The 23024-nt window shown below is 38.7% G+C and overlaps 2 protein-coding genes across 14 annotated transcripts in view; both read left to right on the top strand.

Moving 5' to 3' along the window:
• The window catches only part of tjp1a (tight junction protein 1a), a 155590-nt gene extending 139664 nt beyond the window's left edge, over nt 1-15926 (top strand). For 3 of the 12 annotated variants that reach the window (XM_054771568.1, XM_054771567.1, XM_054771565.1), the window contains 8 exons: nt 95-180; nt 1159-1335; nt 3136-3242; nt 3318-3577; nt 4375-4520; nt 4601-4821; nt 7640-7783; nt 14043-15925. In XM_054771568.1, coding sequence (XP_054627543.1) covers nt 95-180; nt 1159-1335; nt 3136-3242; nt 3318-3577; nt 4375-4520; nt 4601-4821; nt 7640-7783; nt 14043-14137 — 1236 coding nt within the window. In that variant the 3' untranslated portion in view covers nt 14138-15925. Of the gene's footprint in view, nt 1-94; nt 181-1158; nt 1336-3135; nt 3243-3317; nt 3578-4374; nt 4521-4600; nt 4822-7639; nt 7784-14042 lie in introns of all 12 variants that reach the window. The other 9 variants (XM_054771572.1, XM_054771571.1, XM_054771573.1 and 6 more) reach the window with 5 other exon arrangements.
• A 1067-nt stretch (nt 15927-16993) lies between these two features.
• Nucleotides 16994-23024, top strand: part of fam189a1 (family with sequence similarity 189 member A1) — a 130631-nt gene continuing 124600 nt past the window's right edge. For both annotated transcript variants that reach the window (XM_054769727.1, XM_054769726.1), the window contains exon 1: nt 16994-18095. In XM_054769727.1, coding sequence (XP_054625702.1) covers nt 17856-18095 — 240 coding nt within the window. In that variant the 5' untranslated portion in view covers nt 16994-17855. The remainder of the gene's footprint in view (nt 18096-23024) is intronic.

The following is a 23024-nucleotide window of genomic DNA, read 5'->3' as shown; positions in this document are numbered from 1 at the left end:
TTTCCTTTGCATTTGTCATTTATGCTTCATAATTCCAAATAGTAATACCCGATGCACAGTACAAGTCAGCCCTCGTTTCCTTTGCTTTCCACAGGCAACAGATTTACCCTTGAAACCCGGAGGAATCATCCCAAAAGCAAATTCTTTGAGCAACTTGGACTCGGAAAAGAGCTATAATAGGTAAGCATTTGTCCAACTTGTTAGTTGTTGCCACACTATTTCACGTGCTGGTTGTTTACACTAGGGACCGTCAATAAATTACTATTGCACTGAAGAGAGTTTGTTCAAAAAATGTCATATATTCTAAATCACACCACAAATGGATCTATAACATGTCAAATAATTATTCCTACCCTAAAACTATTTTGCATGCCCTTTTTTTCCAATTTTATCCTTTATTAGATGGACTGTTTTTATTGGATGGATCTTTCCTCATAACCATAACCAAAATCTTATTATTTAAAAAAAAAAAAGGATTGGCATCGGATCGGAAGCCAAAAAATGTGGATTAGGACATCCCTAATATATATATGTTCATTGATTAATTTGTGAAAAACCATGATAGAGTGAGGAAGCGATGTTTGAACCGCTATGGAGCGAGGGACAACTACTGCAGTCAAGATATTGGTTGGTTAGCTGTTATGTCTAATTTGCCTGATATGTCAATAATGTTGCCCCTTAATGGGGAGAAAGTTTATTATTTTATTTTAGAAGATTATTTTCTTCTAGCAGCTGTGAAATGAGTCGAGGAGTCTCTAAAATAGTTTACAACTGAATTCAAACAGGGGTAGATACAAGCAATTGTAATGCCAGCTCTGGAGAGAGCAATTAACGTTCAACAAAGGTTTAGCAAAGTCCAATCAATCTCCAACTTCTGTCAAAAAGGTGGTACAATGGTGTAAACTTCCCTTTGTTTTAGTTGTTGGGATATTAGTTTAAACTGGCTCCAGTCAGTGTCAGTTTTGGACAGCTAATCGCTCCTCAGACAGAGATGAAAAAAGTGGCATGTCCAGAAATGTGGGTGTACACAGATAGACAGGTCTTATGAGTGTGTTATGTTTCTGTGGTAGATAAGCATGTTGGAAAATGTTCCATTCCTAACAAAAAGAATGACCTAATTCATACTAAGCACTGCACTGTCCTAACTTCCCTTCCCAGAGTCCCAGAGCCTCAGAAGCCTCAGTCTAAAGTGGCTGACGATATCGTGCGTTCCAACCATTACGACCCAGATGAGGACGAGGACTACTACAGGAAGCAGCTCTCTTACTTTGACAGGCTCCAGACTGGCCCCACAAAACCTCAAGCTCAAGCACAAACAGCGCACAACATCTCCAGGTTATTCTCTCCGGAATTTACCAGCATTGGGAATATGACGCTGTTTGTCCAAAGCTTTATTGGCAGCCGCTACAGCACAAAACACACCTGGCATTAAGCCGAATATCGTTTGTTTCTCATAATATTATGTTAAAAATAATAATAATAATAATTCTTATATATTAATATTTCAACCCCATGCTGCTAAAATGACATAATTTTCCTCACAATATTACAACTTTATTCTCATATAATTGACACTTTTTTCTTGTTAGAATACAACTTTTTTTTCTTGTAATATGTTGACTTTATTCTCGTAAAATTACATTTCCTAGCTATTTCAACTTTCTTCTTCTAAATTTTCTCCTCCAAATGATGACCTTATTGGCATAATATTCTTACTTTACTCTTGTATTATGAATAATTATTATTTTTATTATCATCAATATATTTATATTTATAAGGATAATAATTTATTAATAATATAGTATTTTTATTTTAACAAAAATGATATATATTACTAATAAAAATATATTTTTTAAAAAATAAATATATATTATTACTATCAATAATAATAATTATATATAATATATATTAGTAATAAAATGTTTAAAGTATATTTAGTTATTATACTTATGCGTCTGTGTAGGCTCTCAGTCGTACAGGAGTTGTCCATCGAGGGAAAGGCTTCTTGAGACGTCATCTGTACTTCTGTGAAGAAGGTGTCGGACATTTTGCTCCTCATCCGAAGAGCTTCGTCAGCGAACTAATAAGTGCTGGTAGCTTAGGCCTTAAATACAGTAAGAGTGGGCGGAATTGGTGTGCTAACACCCTCCTCCTATTGGTTCCTTACACTAAGCCTGGGCGGAGTAGTGGTATAATCCTTTCCTGCTATTAACACCTCCGATAAAAGGGAAGTGTTGCTCTCTGAGTTGGGTATGAACGACTCTGATACTGGCTAGTTAGCATCTATTGTTCTGGCTCGGCCCTGGCTTCACCTCATTTGCAAGACTAAGAGCTGTGGGTTTTGGTCTCAGTCGCGAAATGTCTGACACCTTCTTCACAGAAGTACAGATGATGTCTCAAGAAGCCTTTCCCTTATTATACTTATATATATTTTTTTTAAATCACTTTCACAATTACTATATACACAATGTATAATATTATTATAATAATTGTATATTTACAATTTATTATATATATGTATATATATATATATGTATATATATATGTATATATATACTGTATATATATACTGTATATATATGTATATATATACTGTATATATATACTGTATATATATATATATATATATATATATATATATATATAAGAACTGAAATAACTTTTTCCCCAAACAAATTTTCCAAAAATTTAAACTTCATTCAAATTAATTGTTTTGTTTGTTTTTCATAATCTTATTACTTTTTAAAAAAATATTTTTTCTTTCATATTTCAACTTTATGTTACTAAAATGATTCCAGCTTATTTTCACTTTTACTGCTGATTTTTCCATTTTTGCTGTTGTTTTTTTTAGTTTGCTTGTTAAATTATATTTTCTAGAATGATGGCCGATAAAAAAGCAGCCACGGGCTGCAAATGGCCCCCTGCAGTTTGCACACCTCTCGTGTAGTATTTAGAAGAATCCCTTTTGGGCGAGCACTAAGGTGCTTGTGATGATAATATACTCTCCAAATCTTGGCATTTTCGAGGCTGTTCTTTGACAACTCAAAGTCTCAGCTCCCTGTATGGTTTCCATACAGCCACGGTGCATTTTTAGACTTTGAATTGACATTGATGATATTATTCCTCTGTCAACAGAACAGAATCAGTGGAGAAACCGAGTCCAGTGGAGAAACGGTATGAACCAGTGCCCCAGCTGACACCCTCTCTGCCACCAGCCACACTGCCCAAGCCCTCAAGTGAAGGTAAAACACGCATCCTGCCGAGTCACGCTAATGACTTCATATAATAAACACACATGTCCAATTCCCGTCCACTAGCCAAGCCTCCTGCCCGAGACGACACTGTCCAGAGCAACTTCCTGCCTCACAAGAACTTTCCTGAGAAGTCCCCGGTTAACGGCACCAGCGAACAGCCTCCGAAAACCGTCACCAGCAGTGGGGCTCCACCAGCAGCTAGCTACAACCGCTATGTGCCCAAACCGTACACCACCTCCGCCAGGCCCTTTGAGCGCAAGTTTGACAGTCCCAAGTTCAACCACAACCTTCTGCCCAATGACAAACCGGATATGGCCGCAAAGGTAACTTTGATATGTTAAAACTTTGCCACTTTGATATTTGTAAAAGCAACATGTTAAGAAGTTATATACATGTCAAAAAAACAACTGCAACTCAGCTTTGTGATATAGTATGTTATTAATATCATCTTTGCTCTTTTTTCCCCCATTTTTGCTGTTTTTTACATTTTCCAAATATTCTTTCATATATAATTTTCATACATTTTCTTTTTGCAATATTATGACTTTATTGTCATAATATTAAAAACTAATTTCCAAAAGTTACAACTTCATTTTATTTTTGTTTCTCTTCATTTTATGACTTAAAAAAAAGGTATATATCTTTAATATTTAAACTCTATGCTACTAAAATGAACATTATTTTTCCTCATAATATTAAACATGTATTCTTGTAAAATTGCAACTTTTTTTGTTAGAATATTACTTTTTCCTCGTAATATTTAGAATTTATTCTTGTAACATTACTGCTGTTTTTTTTCATTTCAGTAGTTGTTTTTTTTCCAACTACGTCAATGTTCTAGTTTAACTCTATGCTACTAAAATGACATTATTTTTCCTATTCCCATATTTGGACTTTATTCCCACTTGACATATTTTTCCCCCCAACCTTTTCAAAAATGAAAGTGTTATTTTGTTTCTCACATTACGTTATTTTTGTACAACTTATTTCTCTTAATATTTTGACATTATTACTGCTGAATAATTATCTTGTATAATGATATTTTTAGAATGCGTCGTTTGGAGACCCCTGATTGAATGCCATTGAAGTCATGCTGTGGTGATTATTTTGTTTTGAACAGAGTCAGAGTGGCAGCCCAGTGAAGCCCGCTCAATCCCACAACATGGACCACGACAGCGGCCTGGATACGTTCACACGTACGATGGACAGTCGCTCCAAGTACCAGCACAACAGCATCAACGCCGTTCCCAAAGCCATCCCAGTGAGGTAACGACCCAGCTCATCCAAACAGATGAAATCGGTCACGGATAAAAGTTGCCTCGTCGTGAGCATCGCTGCCTTTTCAGCCCCAGTGCCCTGGAGGATGATGAGGAAGAAGATGAGGGCCACACAGTGGTCGCGACAGCTCGGGGCATCTTCAACTGCAACGGTGGAGTCCTGAGCTCCATTGAGACGGGGGTCAGCATTATCATCCCTCAGGGCGCCATCCCTGAAGGCGTGGAGCAGGAGATCTACTTCAAGGTCTGCCGGGATAACAGCATCCTGCCTCCGCTGGACAAGGAGAAAGGTAATGGAAAAAATGACGTGACGTGACGTGACGTGACGTGACATGGCTTTTGGGGATTGTGGTGGACTTTGTATGGTTAACTTACTGTTTGTATATCTTCTGTGTGTCAAAATGAGAAGAATGGGGATCAGCTAGCTTTCAGCTGAATATACTACAGTATATACAGCAGGGGTGTCCAAACTTTTTCCATTGAGGGCCACATGAAAAATGAAAGCGACTTTTAGATTTTTTTAAACCAACCTATGTAGATATGCGGATATGTTTTTTACATTTAAAGAAAAAATTTGCCTCTCAGCGTTGTGGTATCAGTGACAAAGGTGTACAGTCGTCCCTCATTTATCGCAGTTAATTGGTTCCAGACCCGACTGCAATGAGTGAATTTCCGCAAAATAGGATTCAGTATTAATATAAATGGAATATTTTCATAGTTGGAGCATAGAAAACCTGTTTGGGACTTAAATACACTATTTTAACACTATTAGAGCCCTGTAGGAATGGAATAACACCCCTACAGTCACTTTTAAACGCCTATTAGTCTTTGTTTACATCACACTGAGCAGGCTACGGGATCACTGCAGGGACATAACAGACGGCCACCGCTAGCATAGCAATCTAGTGAGCTAACTAGCTAGCCTCTCAAATTTACTTATTCTAAAGTTAAGAAAGTGTTTCAAACGGAGTGGGGAAGAAGGACAAAGAAGCCAAAAATGTACCACTTCCACACGGAATGAGAGGAGAACCTTTTTTTTCCCCCCCCACTCGATCTCAGCCATGGCATGTCGGCTCGGCTCTGCAGTAGCCAGTCTCCATGAAGTGTGGAAGGTATTGCAATCTAACATCATGCCTCATAACATTACTGATGCCTAGTGACCACAATACTACATAACTTGTCTTACAGTATTTTCTTACTAATAATAGGCAATAGTCAACCACGAGACAGCGGCCATTTATTGCTTAATTATTTGTTGAAAAACCTTCATATAGTGAGGGACTATATTATGAGGATAAACTTTTTTTCTATTTCTTTCAACTATCTTCTTGTACATTTTTTTCATGATGTATGACTTTATTCTCATAATATTTTGACTTTATTATCGTAAAATTATAACTTTTACCCAACTTAATTTTCCAAAAAAAAAATATATTTTTTCCTTTAATTGTTCAACTTCATGCATTTTTTTTCTCTTAATATTACAACTTAACTCTCTTAATATTTTATCTTTATTCTTGTAAAATTAACACTCTTTTTTTCTATTTTTTATTTGTTTTTTTTTTGTTTTATTGTTGAACAGCTGCGGGCCGCACTTTGGGCACCCCTGATATACTGTACAGTGTTTCTCACAGAACTGCAATGTACCTGTGGCGTGTCTTACCGGGAGGGGAGACATAATTTGCATAATTGGCAATGACGTATTCCTGCACAAATACGGATGTTTGCATATTCGCTGTGCGTTTTGGTTTCTCTTCCACACTCAAATGGAAGTTTTTGTCTTTCGTCCTTTAAAAATCCAGCCAGAGTGGAGATTTTCAAAAGCCCCGGCTCAGTGTCTGTGTATGGACTGGTAAAAGAATATAAGAAATGTGTATATTAAATCTTATTTAACAGCGGAACATGAAGTTATAGACTTGTTTTCATTTCATGCAGTGTTAGATGGCAATAACATGCACGGGTGATTAAAAAAAAAAACAGCAGCAAAAAACGGATTTTTCCTGAGCTTCATGCATTGATTTTTATCATTTTCAATGAGTTACGATGCCATCTACTGTACGGAATTATAATGACAAGCTGCACAGACAATCCCATTGTAATGTGTTTATTAGCGAAGTTGAACAGGAAGCCAAAAAATAAAAAAAATCTATTTGTGACGGGCCAAATTTATTTGTGGGGGCTGTTACAAATAATAAATGACTGTAGGGGAAACACTGCATATACGTATGTGTGACACTGAGCAATAAAGTACATACTGTATCTGTCATGTTTTTGCATGATGAAACTGAAAATCAATGCAAGCTAGCAGTTGAAAGTGGGAAATGTTTATATTGTGCAAAATAAGAGCAAATCGTCTCAATTTTTTTAATGTAAATCAGGGGTACCCAAACTTTTTCCACCGAGGGCCACATGGTGAAAATGAAAGGATGCGACATTGCCACTTTGATAAAGCAACGCATGTAGATATGCTAAGATATGCTAAGAAGTTATATACTGTATATTTCAAGAAAAAAAACTACATCTCAGCTTTGTCGTATATTTTTCTCCCCATTTTTGCTGATTTTTATTTTTTTTTCCAAATATTTCACCTTCATTCTTAAAAAAAATTGTAAATTTTCTATTTGGAATATTTGGACTTTACTCCTATAATATTATACCTTTTTCCCCAACCTATTCTTCCAAAAATTACAACTTTGTTTTGTTTGGTTTGTTTCTCATAATATTAGGCTTAAAAAAAAAAAACCCAAAACAAACAAAAAAGAATTGTTTAGTATTTCAACTTTATGCTACTAAAATGATATTATTTGTCCTCCTAATATTACGTTATTGGCATAAAATTACAACATTGTTGTTTGATTACACCTTTTTTGTTAATATTTTGACTTCATTCTTGGAAAATGATTGCAGACTTTTCCATTTCTGCAATTTTTTCTTGTTAAATTATATTTTTCGAATGTATCACGGACCAATAAAAAACAGCCAATGCCACAAATGGCCCCAGGGCCACACTTTGGACACCCCTGATCTAAATGATGAGTTTTTAATGTTGATCAGCTATATAGATTGTTTATAATGGATTTCATTTGTTTTTTGCTCTCTTTGTTTTAGGGGAGACTCTGCTCAGCCCTCTGGTGATGTGTGGACCTCATGGCCTCAAGTTTTTGAAGCCTGTGGAGCTGCGCTTACCTCACTGTGCGTCAATGACCCCTGATGGTTGGTCTTTTGCTCTAAAATCCTCCGACTCCTCGTCGGGTATGCTGTGCTCTCTCAGTTCTTCTGGGGTCGTTTGGGCTGGCTCTGGGATGGTTTCAAGGTTGTGTGTCACTTGGATTATTTTTCCCCTAGATCGGATTTTTATTTTTGAACACAATGTGATATTTTTGGTCAACAAATCCATCTGGGGGAAAAATCTGTTTTTTTAATCACGATGACTTTAGTTTCATCATTTCACCACTCCACTTAATTTCTCATTTCCTGCTTGACCAATTGATTTATGTAAGGTTCACGTCAACATCATTTTTTATTCACCTGACTTATTCCCCTCTTCGACTTCCCCTTTAAACCCACCCGACCCTTCATTTGGTCTAAACCGGGGGTGTCCAAATGTTTTCCAGCGAGGGCCACAAAGTGAAAAATGAAAGGCTGCAACTTTGTCGCTTTGATGTTTTCTAAAGCAGCACGTGTAGATATGCTAAGAAGTGAAACAGGTCTACAGGTATATATTTCAAGATAAAACTGCATCTCAGCTTTGCCATAAATTTGTCTAGCTGACTGCTGAGTACCGTATTTTCCGGACTTTAAGTCGCACCAGCCAAAAATGCAAAATGAAGTAGAAAAAAACATATATAAGTCGCTCTGGACTAGTGAGTGTCATTTTTGGACCAAGAACAGACATTTCATCTTGAAAGGCAAGTTATAGTAATAACAATAAAATGGAGAACAACAGGCTAAATAGGCGGTAGGTGGTATGTTAACGCAAAACTAGTTATTCAGATAACTTTAGCCTAAACAACATAACTAGTTTACTTGCAGCTTTTAATCTGCAGAATATGATTTTCTTTTGGGGAGGCATTTGTGTAGCGTCTATCTCAGTTATCTTTATAAATTGATGTTAACATTGTCAATTTTCAGTGGTACAGGAGTGATGGGAGCCGAGAGCGCCCTCCTGTGGCTGTCAGCGTGAGGAAAAACCCATATATAAATCGCTTCGGAGTATAAGCCGCAGGACCAGCCAAACCATGAAAAAAGTGACTTATAGAGTACGTTTACATGCAGTTAAAGAACCCTATCATAACTGGAATATTAGCAATAACCCGGTTACGCACGGCCATGTAAACAACAATAACCCTTTCCAAAACCAGAATATGCTTGTATTCCGGTTTTTAAAAACCCGAATATGACCCCGGGTTACTCCTTTTCTAACCTGGAAATTGGGTCATGTATACGCCTATCGGGATATCCCGATCGTTTGTTTTCTGCGCATGTGCAAATCGAAAGGAATCTTGTGTCTTTGGCAGGAACTACTTGTAAACATGGCGGCACGCAGAACCCCCCACTTTTAGAGCGAGGGAGAAACAAGCCACCTCACTAGTGTGGTGAAAGACAGGAACATGATGTCTTTTATTGACGGTTGAAAGTACGGCAATAGCGACACCTATCTGAAGGTGAGCGAGAAGTTACGTGAAGCAGGGTTTGTACGAACGCACCTTCAAAAGTGTCGGGGGCTCTGGTGGATGTAGCATGAATATGGATGGCACAGCTCGGGCTCCATTTCCTATTTCTTCACGTTCTCGCCTCCCGTTAATGAAGAAAGCGAGACGGAATAGTGTCAAGTACTGGTGGTGGGTCACTAACAGAACCAAAGCGCAAACAAAGGCGTTCATTATCCGCCGTGCCGGTGTTGTTGTTTTGGGATACAGGAAGAGGTGGAAATGACGCGCATTGCGTCATGATGTTTTCTGTGCGTCGAGTTTTTTTTCTTTTTCACGTCACGTATGCAAACGGGTTATTCCAAATGCTTCAGAAACTGGAATATATATTGATCTTAATATATTAATAGATTGACTGCATGTGAATGTAGTGACTGTCAGAAAATGCGGTACTTATTTGTCTTGTGGATTCTAACTTTATTCATTATTTTGCTTGTTAATATTACGTTCATTTGAATGTTAATATTATGTTACTTTATGATACTAAAATGAAGTTATTTTTACTCATAATATTACAACGTTATTCTCGGAGATTACAACCTTTTTAATATTTTGACTTTATTCTTGTAAAATTACTCTTAATTTTTTTCATTTTTGCTGTTGTTTTTTTTCAGGTTCCTTTGTTGAATTATATTTTTTGAATATGCTGAGGTCCAATAAAAAAAAAAACAGTCGCGGGGCACAAAAGCCCCCAGGGCCGTACTTTGGACACCCCTGCTTTACATGGTACCCAATGATATCATGCTGCTTGGCTCTACATGAATTTCATTCCCTTACATTATAATACATAATCATGCATGTTGTCAGTTGATCCTCCCCTCGCACAGCCACCCAAATCCTGACCTGAAGAACTTTTAAAAGACCACTAAATTGACCAATCACTGGTACTGCATTGAGAATAAAATGATGACCTATTTGGTGCGACTATACTGTAGACATACAGTACTTGAATATTCCTGTGTTACTTACCAAAGCACACACTCAGGTGTTGTCATTTAGACACCACCAGGACACCCCGGCTACTGAAATGTCTCCCTGTTCCCTAATTAAGTAAAGATGAAAGCGGTGATAACAGAATTGTGACGATGCCGAGCACGATACCACCTGAGCAGTTCATGCAAATGCTAAAACTCGTGAAGCGAGCAAAAGGTCACTTATTTCCTCCCATCTCTTCAAGGAGAGTGGTGATTTTGCCAGTGGTTGGGATTAGCTGTTAATTAGCCTCATATTAAGGATGAGACGTGGCGGGCTGAATGGGACGCCGGCTCGCTCCGTTTGTCCCGCTGAATAGCAGGAGGATTATCGGGCTGTGTGCTAATCCTCTTATTGCAAGGCAAGGCCACTCTCTGGCCTGCTCCTGTCCCCTCTGTGACTTTCTTTCTGCATCGTATCCCCACTTGTCTTTGCCTTCTTTACAGTGCGCCTCCTTTTCTAGCAGCGCTTCTCAACTGCTTTGGCTGCGGGACCCACCATCACCACTCAAGGACCAATTTTCGTCCACTAAAACTTCTCAATTACCTCATATTAGAATGGACTGTTTGCAACACAACCTGAGCTGCAGAGGTGACACGCTGTCCTCTCTTTATGGCAGGGTGTCCAAAGTGTGGCACATTCTAAAAATATTATTTACTAAGACAACTTTAAAAAAAAAAAAAAAAAAAAAAAAAGTGCATTAAAAGTGAAAATATTGAGAGAAAAAAGTTGTAATCTAATGAGAAAAATGTATTTTATGAGAATAACCTTGTAATATTATGAAGAAAAATAACTTCATTTTAGTGGCATAAAGTGGAAATGTTATTATATTTTATATATATTTTTTTAAAGTCAGAAACAAACGGAACAAGTTGTAAGTTTTGGAAAATTAGGTTGCGTAAAGGTTTTATTATTATGAGAATAAAGTCAAAATATTATGGGCATAGTCATAACTCTGAGAAGGAAATGTACAAGGAGAAAGTTGAAATAATTGGAAACTTAAAACAAAAAACCCACAACAGCAGAAATAGAAAAAACAGCAGTAATTTTACGAGAATGACGTCAAAATATTAAAAGAAAAAAAAGTTGCAATTTTACCAAAATAAACTCGTAATATTTTGAGTAAAAATAAAGTCAAAGACAATAAAGTCCAAATATTATGTGAATAACGTTATGATTTACGAGAAGGAAATTTACAAGGAGAAAGTTGAAATAGTCGGGAAATAAATTTAGAAAAACACACACAACAGCTGCAATTTTACGACAATAAAGTCAAAATATTATGAGAAAAAAGTTGTGTTCTATTGAGAAAAAAGTTGCAACTTTATGAGAATAAACTCGTAATATTATGAGGAAATATGTCATTTTAGTAGCATAGAGTTGAAATATTCAAGAAAAAATCTGTTATTTTTTGAAATGTTGTAATACACTCCTGATCAAAATCTTAAGACCAGTTGAAAAATTGCTAGAATTTGCATTTTGCACATTTGGATCTTAATGAGGTTTTAAGTAGAGCTACAATATGCAAAAGCAAGAAGGGGGAGTGAGACAAAAAACCTTTGGAACTTGTAATTTAAACAACAAAAAAAAAAATACTGAAATAGGTTGTTTATCACCTCATGAAAAGTTTAAGACCACAGGCTATAAAAAACAAAATCTGCTCAAAATTTTCATTTTCTGTCAGGCATTCACACTGTCGTGCCCTCCTGATGTTTGCTAATGCAAAGCTAAGAAGCTTTCTCTTTTGGTCGGCTTGTGGAGCTGCATAAGCAAGGCCTCTCGCAGCGTGCCATAGCTGCTGAGGTTGGGTCCATCCATCCCTCCATTTTCTATACCGCTTCTCCTCTTTAGGGTCGCGGGGGCATGCTGGAGCCTATCCCAGCTGACTGGTCGCCAGCCAATCGCAGGGCACATACACACACTCACATTCATAACTGTGGACAATTTACAGTCTCCAATTAACCTAACATGCATGTTTTTGGAATGTGGGAGGAAACCGGAGTACCCAGAAAAAACCCACGCACGGGAAGATCCACATAGAAATGCCCATGGGAGAATCGAACCCAGGTCTTCCAGATCTCCAGGCTGTTACTGTGTTGGTCAACTTGCTAACCACTAGACCACCGTGCAGCCCTAATAAGACAGCCATTTTACATTTTTTGAAAGATCCTGAGCCTTATGGAACATCATATTTGACTAGAGTGCATGAGCAGATTATCTCTCAGTGTGCTTCACTACACATGTTGTGAGGGTGGACCTTTCACTGCAACACACACCATCCAGCCAGTGATTGAACCAACACGAGGCTGGGGACGTTCATTAAAAATAGGACATGGCTGTCCCCATTTTCTTGTGTTGTGGTGCTTGGATGTCGCCACACTCTTGTAATGTTATGCACTGCAGCTCCCACTGCTTCAAAATCACTCTTGTGCTGTCGTAGCACCCAGCCTGCAAAAGGCAGTGCTTATGAATTCATATACAGGTGGAATGTATTTTTTTCAACGCCCCTCGGACTGGCTGACTCACCTATACATACGCGGTTGTTGATGTCATTTCCTCCATTATTCCAGTAATGACCCTCGAGTAAGTGGTTAGCATGTTGGCCACACAGTCAGGAGATCGGGAAGACCTGGGTTCGAATCTCCGCTTGGGTATTTCTGTGTGGAGTTTGCGTTTGCCAGAGATGACCCCGAGGGCTAACAAGCAATGTGTAATTTCATCATGGAAATGACGAACAGCCTTTTACTGCCGTTGAAGATACTGACTTTTATCAGCTAGGAGCCACGGATTGTACTTCTAACTCGCTTTTTTTTTTAATGTTTTGTTAAATAGTAGTGATGTCATGATAGTTGGTGAGGAAAAATCTTGTCAAATCCAACTTTGTTTGAGTCCTTTTTACCGCTAGGTGTGCACAAACTCCATTTAAATTTGAAAACATTTTAGATACATACAAGTTATCTGTTATCGGTCTTGAGAACTAATAAAAAAGCCCTAAAAAAAAGCCATTTTAAGAGTGATAAAGCATATTATCATTATGAACTGTTTCTCCTTATATTTGTTTCTTTTTACAAATTGTTCAACTTTGTTCTTGTACATTTTTTTCTCATACTGGTACATTATAGCATTTACCCAACCTAATTTTCCTAAAATTGCAACTTTATTCTTTTTGTTTGTTTCTCATATTGTGACTTTTTTCTTTGATATTTCAACTTTATGCTATTTTTCCTCTTAGTAGAACATTACTGTATTCTCTTGAGATTTGTTGTCAGTATCCGCCAATTATGTTTTTTTTTTTTAATTATCTTGTTTAATCGTATATTTAACATGTGCCAAGGGCCAATAAAAATAAGTTGTGGGCCGCAAATGACCCTTGGGCCGCACTTTGGACACCCCTGTGTTGCCCGAGTGTTGCCGTGCAGACAAGCGGAGAGGATTGTTTTTTAACTTTCATGAAAGAAAGTTGAAATACTGGCTGTTACTAATAAAACAGCTGGGTGCCGGGGGAAAAAAAGGCAAAATCTAGTAATTTCCCAGTGAAAATGGGAGGGTTGACACAGTATGCTTACAAAACGTGCAGCTACACAACATCATGTCTTGTCAAAGCACAAATGGGTTGTTGACTGAGGTGTTTTCGACATAGAGGGATGGCCTACGTAGAGGTGTTGTCAGCATAGAGGGGTTGTTGAAATAGAGGGATGGTCAACATAGAGGTGTTGTCAGCATAGAGGGGTTGTCAACAGTATTGTCAGCATGGAGGGGTTGTCGACTGAGGTGTTGTCAACTTCATTTGACCTAAAAACCAGTAGTAACTCTCTTCCTCTTCCTCTCAGGTGACCCCAAAAGCTGGCAGAACAAGTCCCTCCCGGGGGATCCCAACTACATGGTGGGTGCCAACTGCGTTTCTGTTCTCATCGACCACTTTTAAGCCGGGCCAGCAGGTGTTGCAAAACGTGCTTGTCCGTGGTGGACGTACAGCGGTGACATTGCTGCACTGAAGAAGATCCCGTCAGTGCTGCTTTGCGGCACCGATGGACCGGGGCGAGGCACTGAAGATGTAAACTTCCCCAAAAATGAAGTCTTGATGTGAAATGAAACCATTGATGCATGCTCCCCGATGATATATAGTATATATATATGATTATATACTAGTATATACATACATACACCCTCACAACAAAGTTTTTACGTGAGCGGCGCCAGCAGCGAACATATTTTCCAGTGTATTTATGCTATATATGCATACAGTATATATAGTCTAGAGAAAATGTATAAAGCATTTTACTCCTCGGTTCTCTTGCTATTTGTCAGTTGGGGTGACTGAATATAATACGTATCCACATTCTTCCACTTTTGAGGGAATCCGAGTCTCTGATTCCTCTTCCTCTATTGCGCCTTGTTTCCAGCCAGATCTTGTAGCTTGACTTCTTCTCTCTCTCTCTGTCTCTCTCTCTCTCTCGCTCTGTCCTCCCAGCCTGAGGGAGATCTATGCATGTTCTTCTACTCAGGTCGACAACGGCCTCCTCCGTTTGCTTCCTCACGTTTTATTCTGGCGTTGTCATTTAGTCTTGTTTTTTTTTTTTTGCACTGTTGCATTCACACACAATAAGCAGTGATGCCTTATCTGAATCATTCACGTTTATTTTTCATGAAGAAAACAATAATTTATGATGAGTAAGTGTCTCGTGTCGTTTTTGTTGTTAACTCGGCCGTCTCGGCAAACACAGCAACGTTTGAAAGAGGGCAACGTGTGTATGTTCCTATGCATTACTTCATTCAAACAACCACAGAAGAAGAAGAGTGGCTGTAAATAAAGCTAGCATATTGCCTTGGTTCTTTTATTTGTAAATGAACTTTTTTGTAAGTCTTTCTTTTTGTATAAAACGTAGCGAAAACATGTTTGACAAAGTGGAAGAGCAACATGGACGCGTGCTTATCTTTGTATTCTGAATATACCCCCGAGCCTTGAAACTTTGAACCTGACAATACTACATCACACCTTTTCTACCAACATATTCACACGCGGTTACTGTCTTTTTATGGCTACTTAAGGATTAGTCAAGTGCTTGGGGCTGAAATACATGGAAAAACATGTTCTTTTACAAGGGTGTGCTCCCGGAAAATGTTTCCCCCTCACTGACTTGTGATACTGAATGCTGTACTGTGTGCCCTTAAATGTATTTTTGTACTAATCGACCATAATTGATGTATGGCACACCAGAACCATCTTATTTTTTAGACTTAACACAGCTTTAATTGGTTATTAGCTCTTCACGTGTGGCTAATTTCTTTGTTGTTTTTTTCCCCTCCTCTGCAACACAATTTTAAGCATACCACTGTATTAATAAATAAACATTTTTTAAAGTAATATTTGTCAGAGAGGTCTTATTCTGCAAACTCAACAGTTATGTTAATATGCTTGTCATCGGATTGCATTTTTTAAAATGGGAACTGTCAACTGCATTTGAAAATAAGGGACGTTTTACGGGGAAATGAGGGAAAATTTCCACCATTTTTTTTTTTTATCAAGAAAGTTAAAATACGGGAAACTAATAAAACAAGAGGGCGGCGGGAAAGAAAAACAAAATACAGGAGTTTCCCCAGGGAAAATGAAGGGGTTGAGCGGTATGTTGTAAATCGGGGGTGTCCAAGCTTCTTCCACCCGGGGGCCGCATACTGAAAATTATCTTGTATTTGTATTTATTTTGTAAAAAGCCCCACCCCCAAAAGATTGCTAGAAGTATATATTTTACTTATTATTTTAACTAATTTTACATGTTTTACATTATATTGTTTTACATTTACTTTAATTTGTGCTTTTTTCCCATTTTTGCAGTTTTTTTGAGGGGGGGGGTAATTTTATTTCAACAAAGCACCACTGCCTACCAAAAAAAAAAAAAAAAAAAAACGAACCAAGGGCAGCAAATTACCTTGGACACCCCTGATTGAATTATATATTTGTAAATTTATATCATCCATCATATACAGCAGTGGTCTCCAAAGTACAGCTTTAGTTAAATGTTTGTATTATTTATTTAAAAAGTATTTACATCATTATGTACTTATGATCTTATTAATTTAATTATTAAATGTTATTTTATTTAATAAATAATATTTTCCATTATGTTGCCCTCAGTGGAAAAAGTCTGGGCACCCTTAAGATAAAACATGCATTTTACTATCATTTATCTGATTTTGCCACTTGCCGCCATTATTAATGAAGAACGAGATTGCGGTATCTCATTCCTCGTTCTCAATCATCAATGACATCGGCTGATGTTCCTCAGCGTTGTTGACCAGGTGTGGCCGCTAGATGGCGACAGCGATCTCCAAACAGGTCAAATACAAGCCATTCATTTTTATTTATTTTTTTTTAAAGAACGTTTTGTTCCGTTTGACAACAGCTAACAGAACCGCTATCACATAACATTGAAACGTTGTACTTCCATGTTTCCGAACACGAAAAAAGACAACTATTCCGTGACGTCCGCTGGGAAGCGAGGCTCCCACGCAGCACGCTGTCATCATCACCGGTGCTAAAACGAGGAAGGGTGGGCGGATCAAGTCAAATATCGACACTGCCGACACCACCAAGGGTAGTATCAATATTTGATCGATACTAGCGCTCATTGACCAAAAAAACAGTTATATGTTGTTTTCTTGATATTGTATACACATGAGGAGCGCTTTGGGGGCAAAAAGCAACTATGTTGATATTATTACATTGTCTGATTGGTCAATTGTTGGCAAGTTTCACTAAAACATTTGTTGCAGTAGGGGTGGGCACGCACACACACACACACACACACACACACGTGCGCTCTTCCCCACCAGAAAGGTATGTATATTAGTGGCATAGTCCGCGTGGTGCCTCCGTTACTTTTCTTCACATTCGTGGCTGGTAACCCCCGTGAAAAACAGGGATCGGCTGCTTCGATTAAAATAGCCGTATCAATACGAAATTGATATTAGCGTGAGGAGTCACGTGATTTAGTGTTCTTATAACAGATATTTGTATTTGGTGATTGGTATTGGAAGAACGGTATTTGGTATTTTGTTGGTATCATAGTCTGATTATAATCGCGAGCAACAAAAATTAAAGGCAAAAAAATCGCACAATCATTGAGCGAAAAGTATCGGTATCAGTAGTGGTCTTGCACTAATTGCTCCAAATGTACTTGGTATCGAATTGATACCAAAATTTGCCGTATCCTCCATCCCTGGCGCTAACGAATCAGGTGCAGCTTTTCTGACGCGACTCGCGCTCTCCTACACCACCGCCCCCCCAACCTCTTCCTCCATCAGCATAGTAGTAAGTGTGCATACATTTGCAAGAACTGCGCACAAGAAGCCTGCTTGCTGCTTCACCATTGCGGATCTTTAGCTCTCCGTACCAGGACGAGTCCACCTCCTCCAATCACACATGCAGGCTGCAGTGTGGCGGGTTCCAGCATGGCAGCGGTGTGACAATGCAAGCTTCTTGGCGACTTGTCTTTGAAGGAATGGATACGACCAACATCTGCTCCCATCACTGATGGAGAACATCCACATCCAGCTCTGACCTCCACTCTCACCGTTTTTTCCTCCTCCCTCCTGTGGCGCGTCAACATCTCTTACTGATTGGAGCTTCATTTCTTTGAAGGACAATGCCGGTGAACGCGCTGCCCCGGGCGGGTATCAGCGGCCAGGGCTCCCTCAGCCCGGCGTCGCTGTCCCGCAGCCTCTCCCGGCTGAGGGAATACCGGACTCGGACCCGGATCATGCTGGCTCTCGGGGTGTCTCAGATGGTCCTGGGGAGCCTCATCCTGGCCGTCAGCTTTGCGGCTCTGGCGCTCACCACATCACCCAGGGTTCGACACTCGTGTCCGTTTTGGGCTGGATTTTCAGTGAGTACTTTTCCACTGTTTCTTTTATTTCTCGGGTTGCATAAAAACTTGCTCTGTCCTGGGAAAACTATGTGAGGATGCTGAGAAATATACAAGTATAAATATCAATAGCATCGATGCAGGCATGATGAGATCGATCGTTTTCAGTTCTGTTCTATGTTTGTGTTTTTTGTGTTGCTCATAATGTTACATTGTGACACAGATATACAGTCGTCCCTCGTTTATAGCGGTTCATTGGTCCCAAACCCGGCCGCGTAAACGAATGTTTAACGCGATATGGGATTCAATGTTAATAAATGGACTATATTCGTAGTTAGACATGTTTGTGACTTTCTAAATACACTTTTTAACATTATTAGAGCCCTGTAGGCATGAAATAAGACGCCTGTGGTCGCCTTTACACTCCTATTAATCATTTTTTTATAACACATTGCAACTCTTATGCTGCGGGGATTCGAGACGGCCGCTAGCTAACAAGCTAGCGAGCTAACAAGCTAGCGAGCTAACCAGTTAGCCTCAAATGTATTTCTTCTAAACTTAACAAGCCAAAAACTTACCACTTCCACACGGGAACGGGGAAGAACTTCTTTTCACTCTGTCGTGTCAGACACGCCATGGCTGACTTCATGCAGTGTTAAAGTGATCAACGGTGACCCCAATTCGTCCAGTGAGCCCAGTTCTGGTCGGATTTCGGTGATGAGGAACGTAGTCCCAGTTAGTTGGAGGGGCCACTTAAGTAAAGAGTTTGGCTTCTCAAAACAATATGCGTTCAAAATAGTAATGCATTTGCATCACAAAAATGCCTCCTTGAAAAAAATCAGACCTCACAATCGCTCTGCGTTACTTTTCTCTCCCGTCGTATCACGACGCGCCGTCACCCGTGCATTGTTGTGTATGTGTCCCACAGCGGATGAAGACGATGCTGCGACGCGAGCGCGTGCAGAGCGTCACAGCGTTTTTGACATTAATTTAAAAAAACCTCAGGGAATAAGTTCTTGGATACATGAGATTCCTCGAGGACAATTGTAATATTAACCCACTTCTTCTTCTCTCCTTTTTAATGGTGAATTGCAATCACCACAGAGGTAGTAGTCCCTTCTCCAAGATGCTGAGGATTGGTTAGGCGCCATATTTAATGATATCACTTTCGCGGCTCACAGCAACACAGGTGCATTCTAGGACGGGCGAGCAAATGTTTGACGTAAAGACGTTATCAGTGAAGCATAAAGACAAAATAAATACATTTCTAAATGATGTGCTTTTTTAAACACGGGTACTTGTATGCTGTACAATTGACCTGTCTTAACACGTATTGATAAATGATTACTGACTTAGCGTGAATGACATGTGTTTTCTGCGGGAAAAAAGTCCTGTTTTCACAGAAAAACAATCGTAAAAAGTATATTTTTAACCAAAAAGCTGCAAATGTGCTGATTGCTGTATCACGAGTATGCGGATAGCGACTGTTTTGCTTGGTCCTTAACCAAAATCCTTAACCAAAATGTTAAAGAAATAAATGCAGGTTATTACATCACAGCATATCATAGCAACCCTCAGATGCCATGTAAAGATGCAATGCAAAGTAAACAGTGACACAAGCTGAGCTGTTGCCACAAAAACTGAATTTACGGGTGTAAATCCACCTTTTACATAATGAAGTTCATACAAGTACTTATTTACAACAAATTTGGATACATGTAATTCATGCTTGCGTATTCAGTGGTGACATTTGTCATAAATGCGTGCGTTTAACGTCTGATGCGAATGAGTGACACGTCATTTGAGAGCTTACTGCCAACGGAAACGGGATTCCGCCTCCAAATTTCAAACTGAGCAATAGGCTGATGAGAAATTCACCCAGAAAGATGGCATTACACGTTTCAGTGCAACCCCAAACAATGGCCTGACATAAAAACCAGCCCTTCATGCATGGAACAAAGGCCTCATAATTATAAACAACCATTTTTGCAGTTTTGGCTTCCAGTCCAGTGGGTTCTAGCGGAGTGGCTAACCTTAGCTTCCAGCTAGGCGAAGTTATTAACGGCTGGTCTCAGTGTAGTCGCTTCTTTGTGACATTTGCTCATTTACAGTAAGTGCTTGTGGTTCGAATCCATGACCCCTCTAGCATTCGTTAGCATTCAGTCATCTTTATGGTTAATGTCTCCTCCCTGTCCATCGGCACTTCCATGGTGATGGCTCTCCTTTTCTTTGGCGCAAAATGTGAGCTAATCAGCAATGTTTTGTGATGCTATTTTTTTGCTGCTCTCCATCAGCCAATCAGAGGAGACACACACACACACACACACACACACACACACACACACACACACTAAATGCCACATAGCACATCTCTGTCTACCTCTGTTTGGAATATAATGACTGCGTTTTAAGCATATTAAATTTTCATTGTGGTTTCTGTATTTATGAGCACACACTTCCTTGATTTCCTTCCCAGTGCAGGGCCGCTCCATTAATTATAAAGGTACCGGGGCAGAGTGCATCGGGGGTGGGTTGAGTCGGGGTCTCCTCGGTGCCATCGGGGCCATCTGTGTTTGTGTGCGAGGGCGTGTTGGGTGGTGAGTGTGTGCGGGAGGGTACAGTTACAAGGGAATACAAGTAAGTAAGCCATAGGGGTCAAAGTGCAAAGGTCAGCGCACATTCTTGATGGATGCCTTGAGCTGATTTGACAAACCTGAGGACGGTGCAAAAGGCCTGACACCATTTTATGTCCCGACAGCTGCATGGAGGGCTGCATCTTTGTTAGCTATGTGGAAAATGTGCAGAACCCCATTTCTAATTGAACTTGAAGCATTTGTGGCCCGCAACTCGTTTTTTGTACTCCTAATATAAAAAAACAAAAAACAAAAAAACAATATTACAAAGTGTGATTAGGGGCACACTGAAGTAATTAGAAAAAAATGCTACGTACTTATGCTATGTAAAAAAAACAAAACAAGAAAAATATTATATATATATATAATTAATTACATTTACATACAATGGAAAATTAAACAACTTAAAAAAAGTAGCATCTTCAATTATACCTGCCTTTAATTGACAATAAAAATTACATCAGTCAGAAATAATTTGTTGTTTTTCAAAAAACTTGCATCAGAAAATTTTTCTAACATTGTCCAAAAAAAAGAACATAAAAACATGTTTTGGCCTATATAATATTTACATCATATTTTCATATTGGGGAATCTATAAATTAATTACAATTTTGGAACAAATTGGACTAAATTGGCCTTTAATTTGTATTCACACTACCAGCCAAAAGTTTGGAGACACTTTCTCATACACTAGCATGGTAAAGTGTCTCAAAACGTTTGACTAGTATTGTAATCAACTCTTTTCAACTGTTTAGCATACCTGGACCTACTTTGTATTGGTTTTAGTGTGATTTATGAACACAAATGTGAATAATATCTTGTGTAGACATTTTATACTTCACAGTAAACACTCGTTTATCACGGTTAATCGGTTCTAGACCCAACCGGGATAAGTGAATTTCCACAAAGTAGGAGTCTTTATTTATAAATGGAATATTTTCATAGTTAGAGCATAGAAAACCACTTTTTAAACATTATTATTCATTATTATTCATTAGCCCGTGTTAGGGATTATTGTGCCTGTTGTGACATAACATTAGGGACTCCTAGTGAGCAGTGTAGAATCATCTTCGGAATGCTTTATAGTTATATTTTCATTCATTTAGCCATTTTTTTAATGCTTGAAAATGTTTCATTTAGGCACAAAACAAATCAAATTTGCTTCAATATGCATATTTTTTTACCAATAATAGGCCACAGTCAATGACAAAACAGCATGATTTATGAATTCATCTATTTTTGAAAAGCCGTGATAGCCTGAACATCGATGAAGTCGCATCTCGTTATTGCGAGAAAGTCAGCAATGAATTCTATCAGTGGGCTGTACCACAAAACAAGACAGAGGCGGTGCATGTGTTTGGACGTGTTTCCCACTTAATTTATGGAGATGCGCATGGTAATTTGTTGTGTGTGTCAGCTGCTGACAGCTGCAGCAGTCCTTTGGCTCGCTGTGGCGTTTATGGGCCAAAGCCAGCAGGGCAGAATGATTTCACAGCCAGCAGCTCGCAGGTAAAACCTCCTGGCCAGAGACAAGGCGACAGAAAGGCGTCTTGTGAGGTGAAACTCGTACCATCTGCGTACCTCTGCATCACCTTTTGCCTCCACAATGACAGCGACAGGAAGGGACTGTTGTCAAGACACCAAGAATTTAGTCAAATATCGGGCGGGGGAAGGGTAGAACACACTGCACAAAAGATTCAAACCAACCTAGCATTCCAATTTGTCCATTTAGTAATGATTACACTGTCTATTATTGTCATAAAATGCATGAATGAGTATTTAGGAATAGATTACATTATAATCCTTTGAATATTTGACATGACTGTTTTAGTGCAGGGGCGTCAAACTCGTTGGGCCACAACACAGTTATTTTTTTTGGCACACATTGGTACACATTTAATTATTATTATTTCTATATTGTGTGTTTTACCAACAGATTTACATTGAAATTAAAAAAATTAAGGTTCCAAGCAGACATTTTAGTACACAACTCCATAAGACATAAGCATGGAAACATTCTGACACGAAAGCACGCATCGCTCTTCTCAACGAGCAGCGGGGTGCTCCATCCAAAAGCACTCACAGGCGCCACCGTCTTGTTTACGACATCACAAAATCCAACAAAAAGATGCGACATAAGACATTTTAGTACACAACTTGATAATGTATAATCATAATAAATATATAATACTGTGTATAAAATATACTGTACATAAATTTATATATATATGTATAAAAATAATTCATTAAAAAGACAATATGCATAATTTATTTTCAATGGGGTTTGACAACAAAAAATAAACTCCAATTGCATGCT

This window comes from Dunckerocampus dactyliophorus, chromosome 3 (assembly GCF_027744805.1).
Source record: "Dunckerocampus dactyliophorus isolate RoL2022-P2 chromosome 3, RoL_Ddac_1.1, whole genome shotgun sequence".
Lineage (NCBI taxonomy): Eukaryota > Metazoa > Chordata > Actinopteri > Syngnathiformes > Syngnathidae > Dunckerocampus > Dunckerocampus dactyliophorus.
The sequence above is the reverse complement of the archived record's forward strand: the minus strand, read 5'-3'. Positions and strand labels throughout refer to the sequence as shown.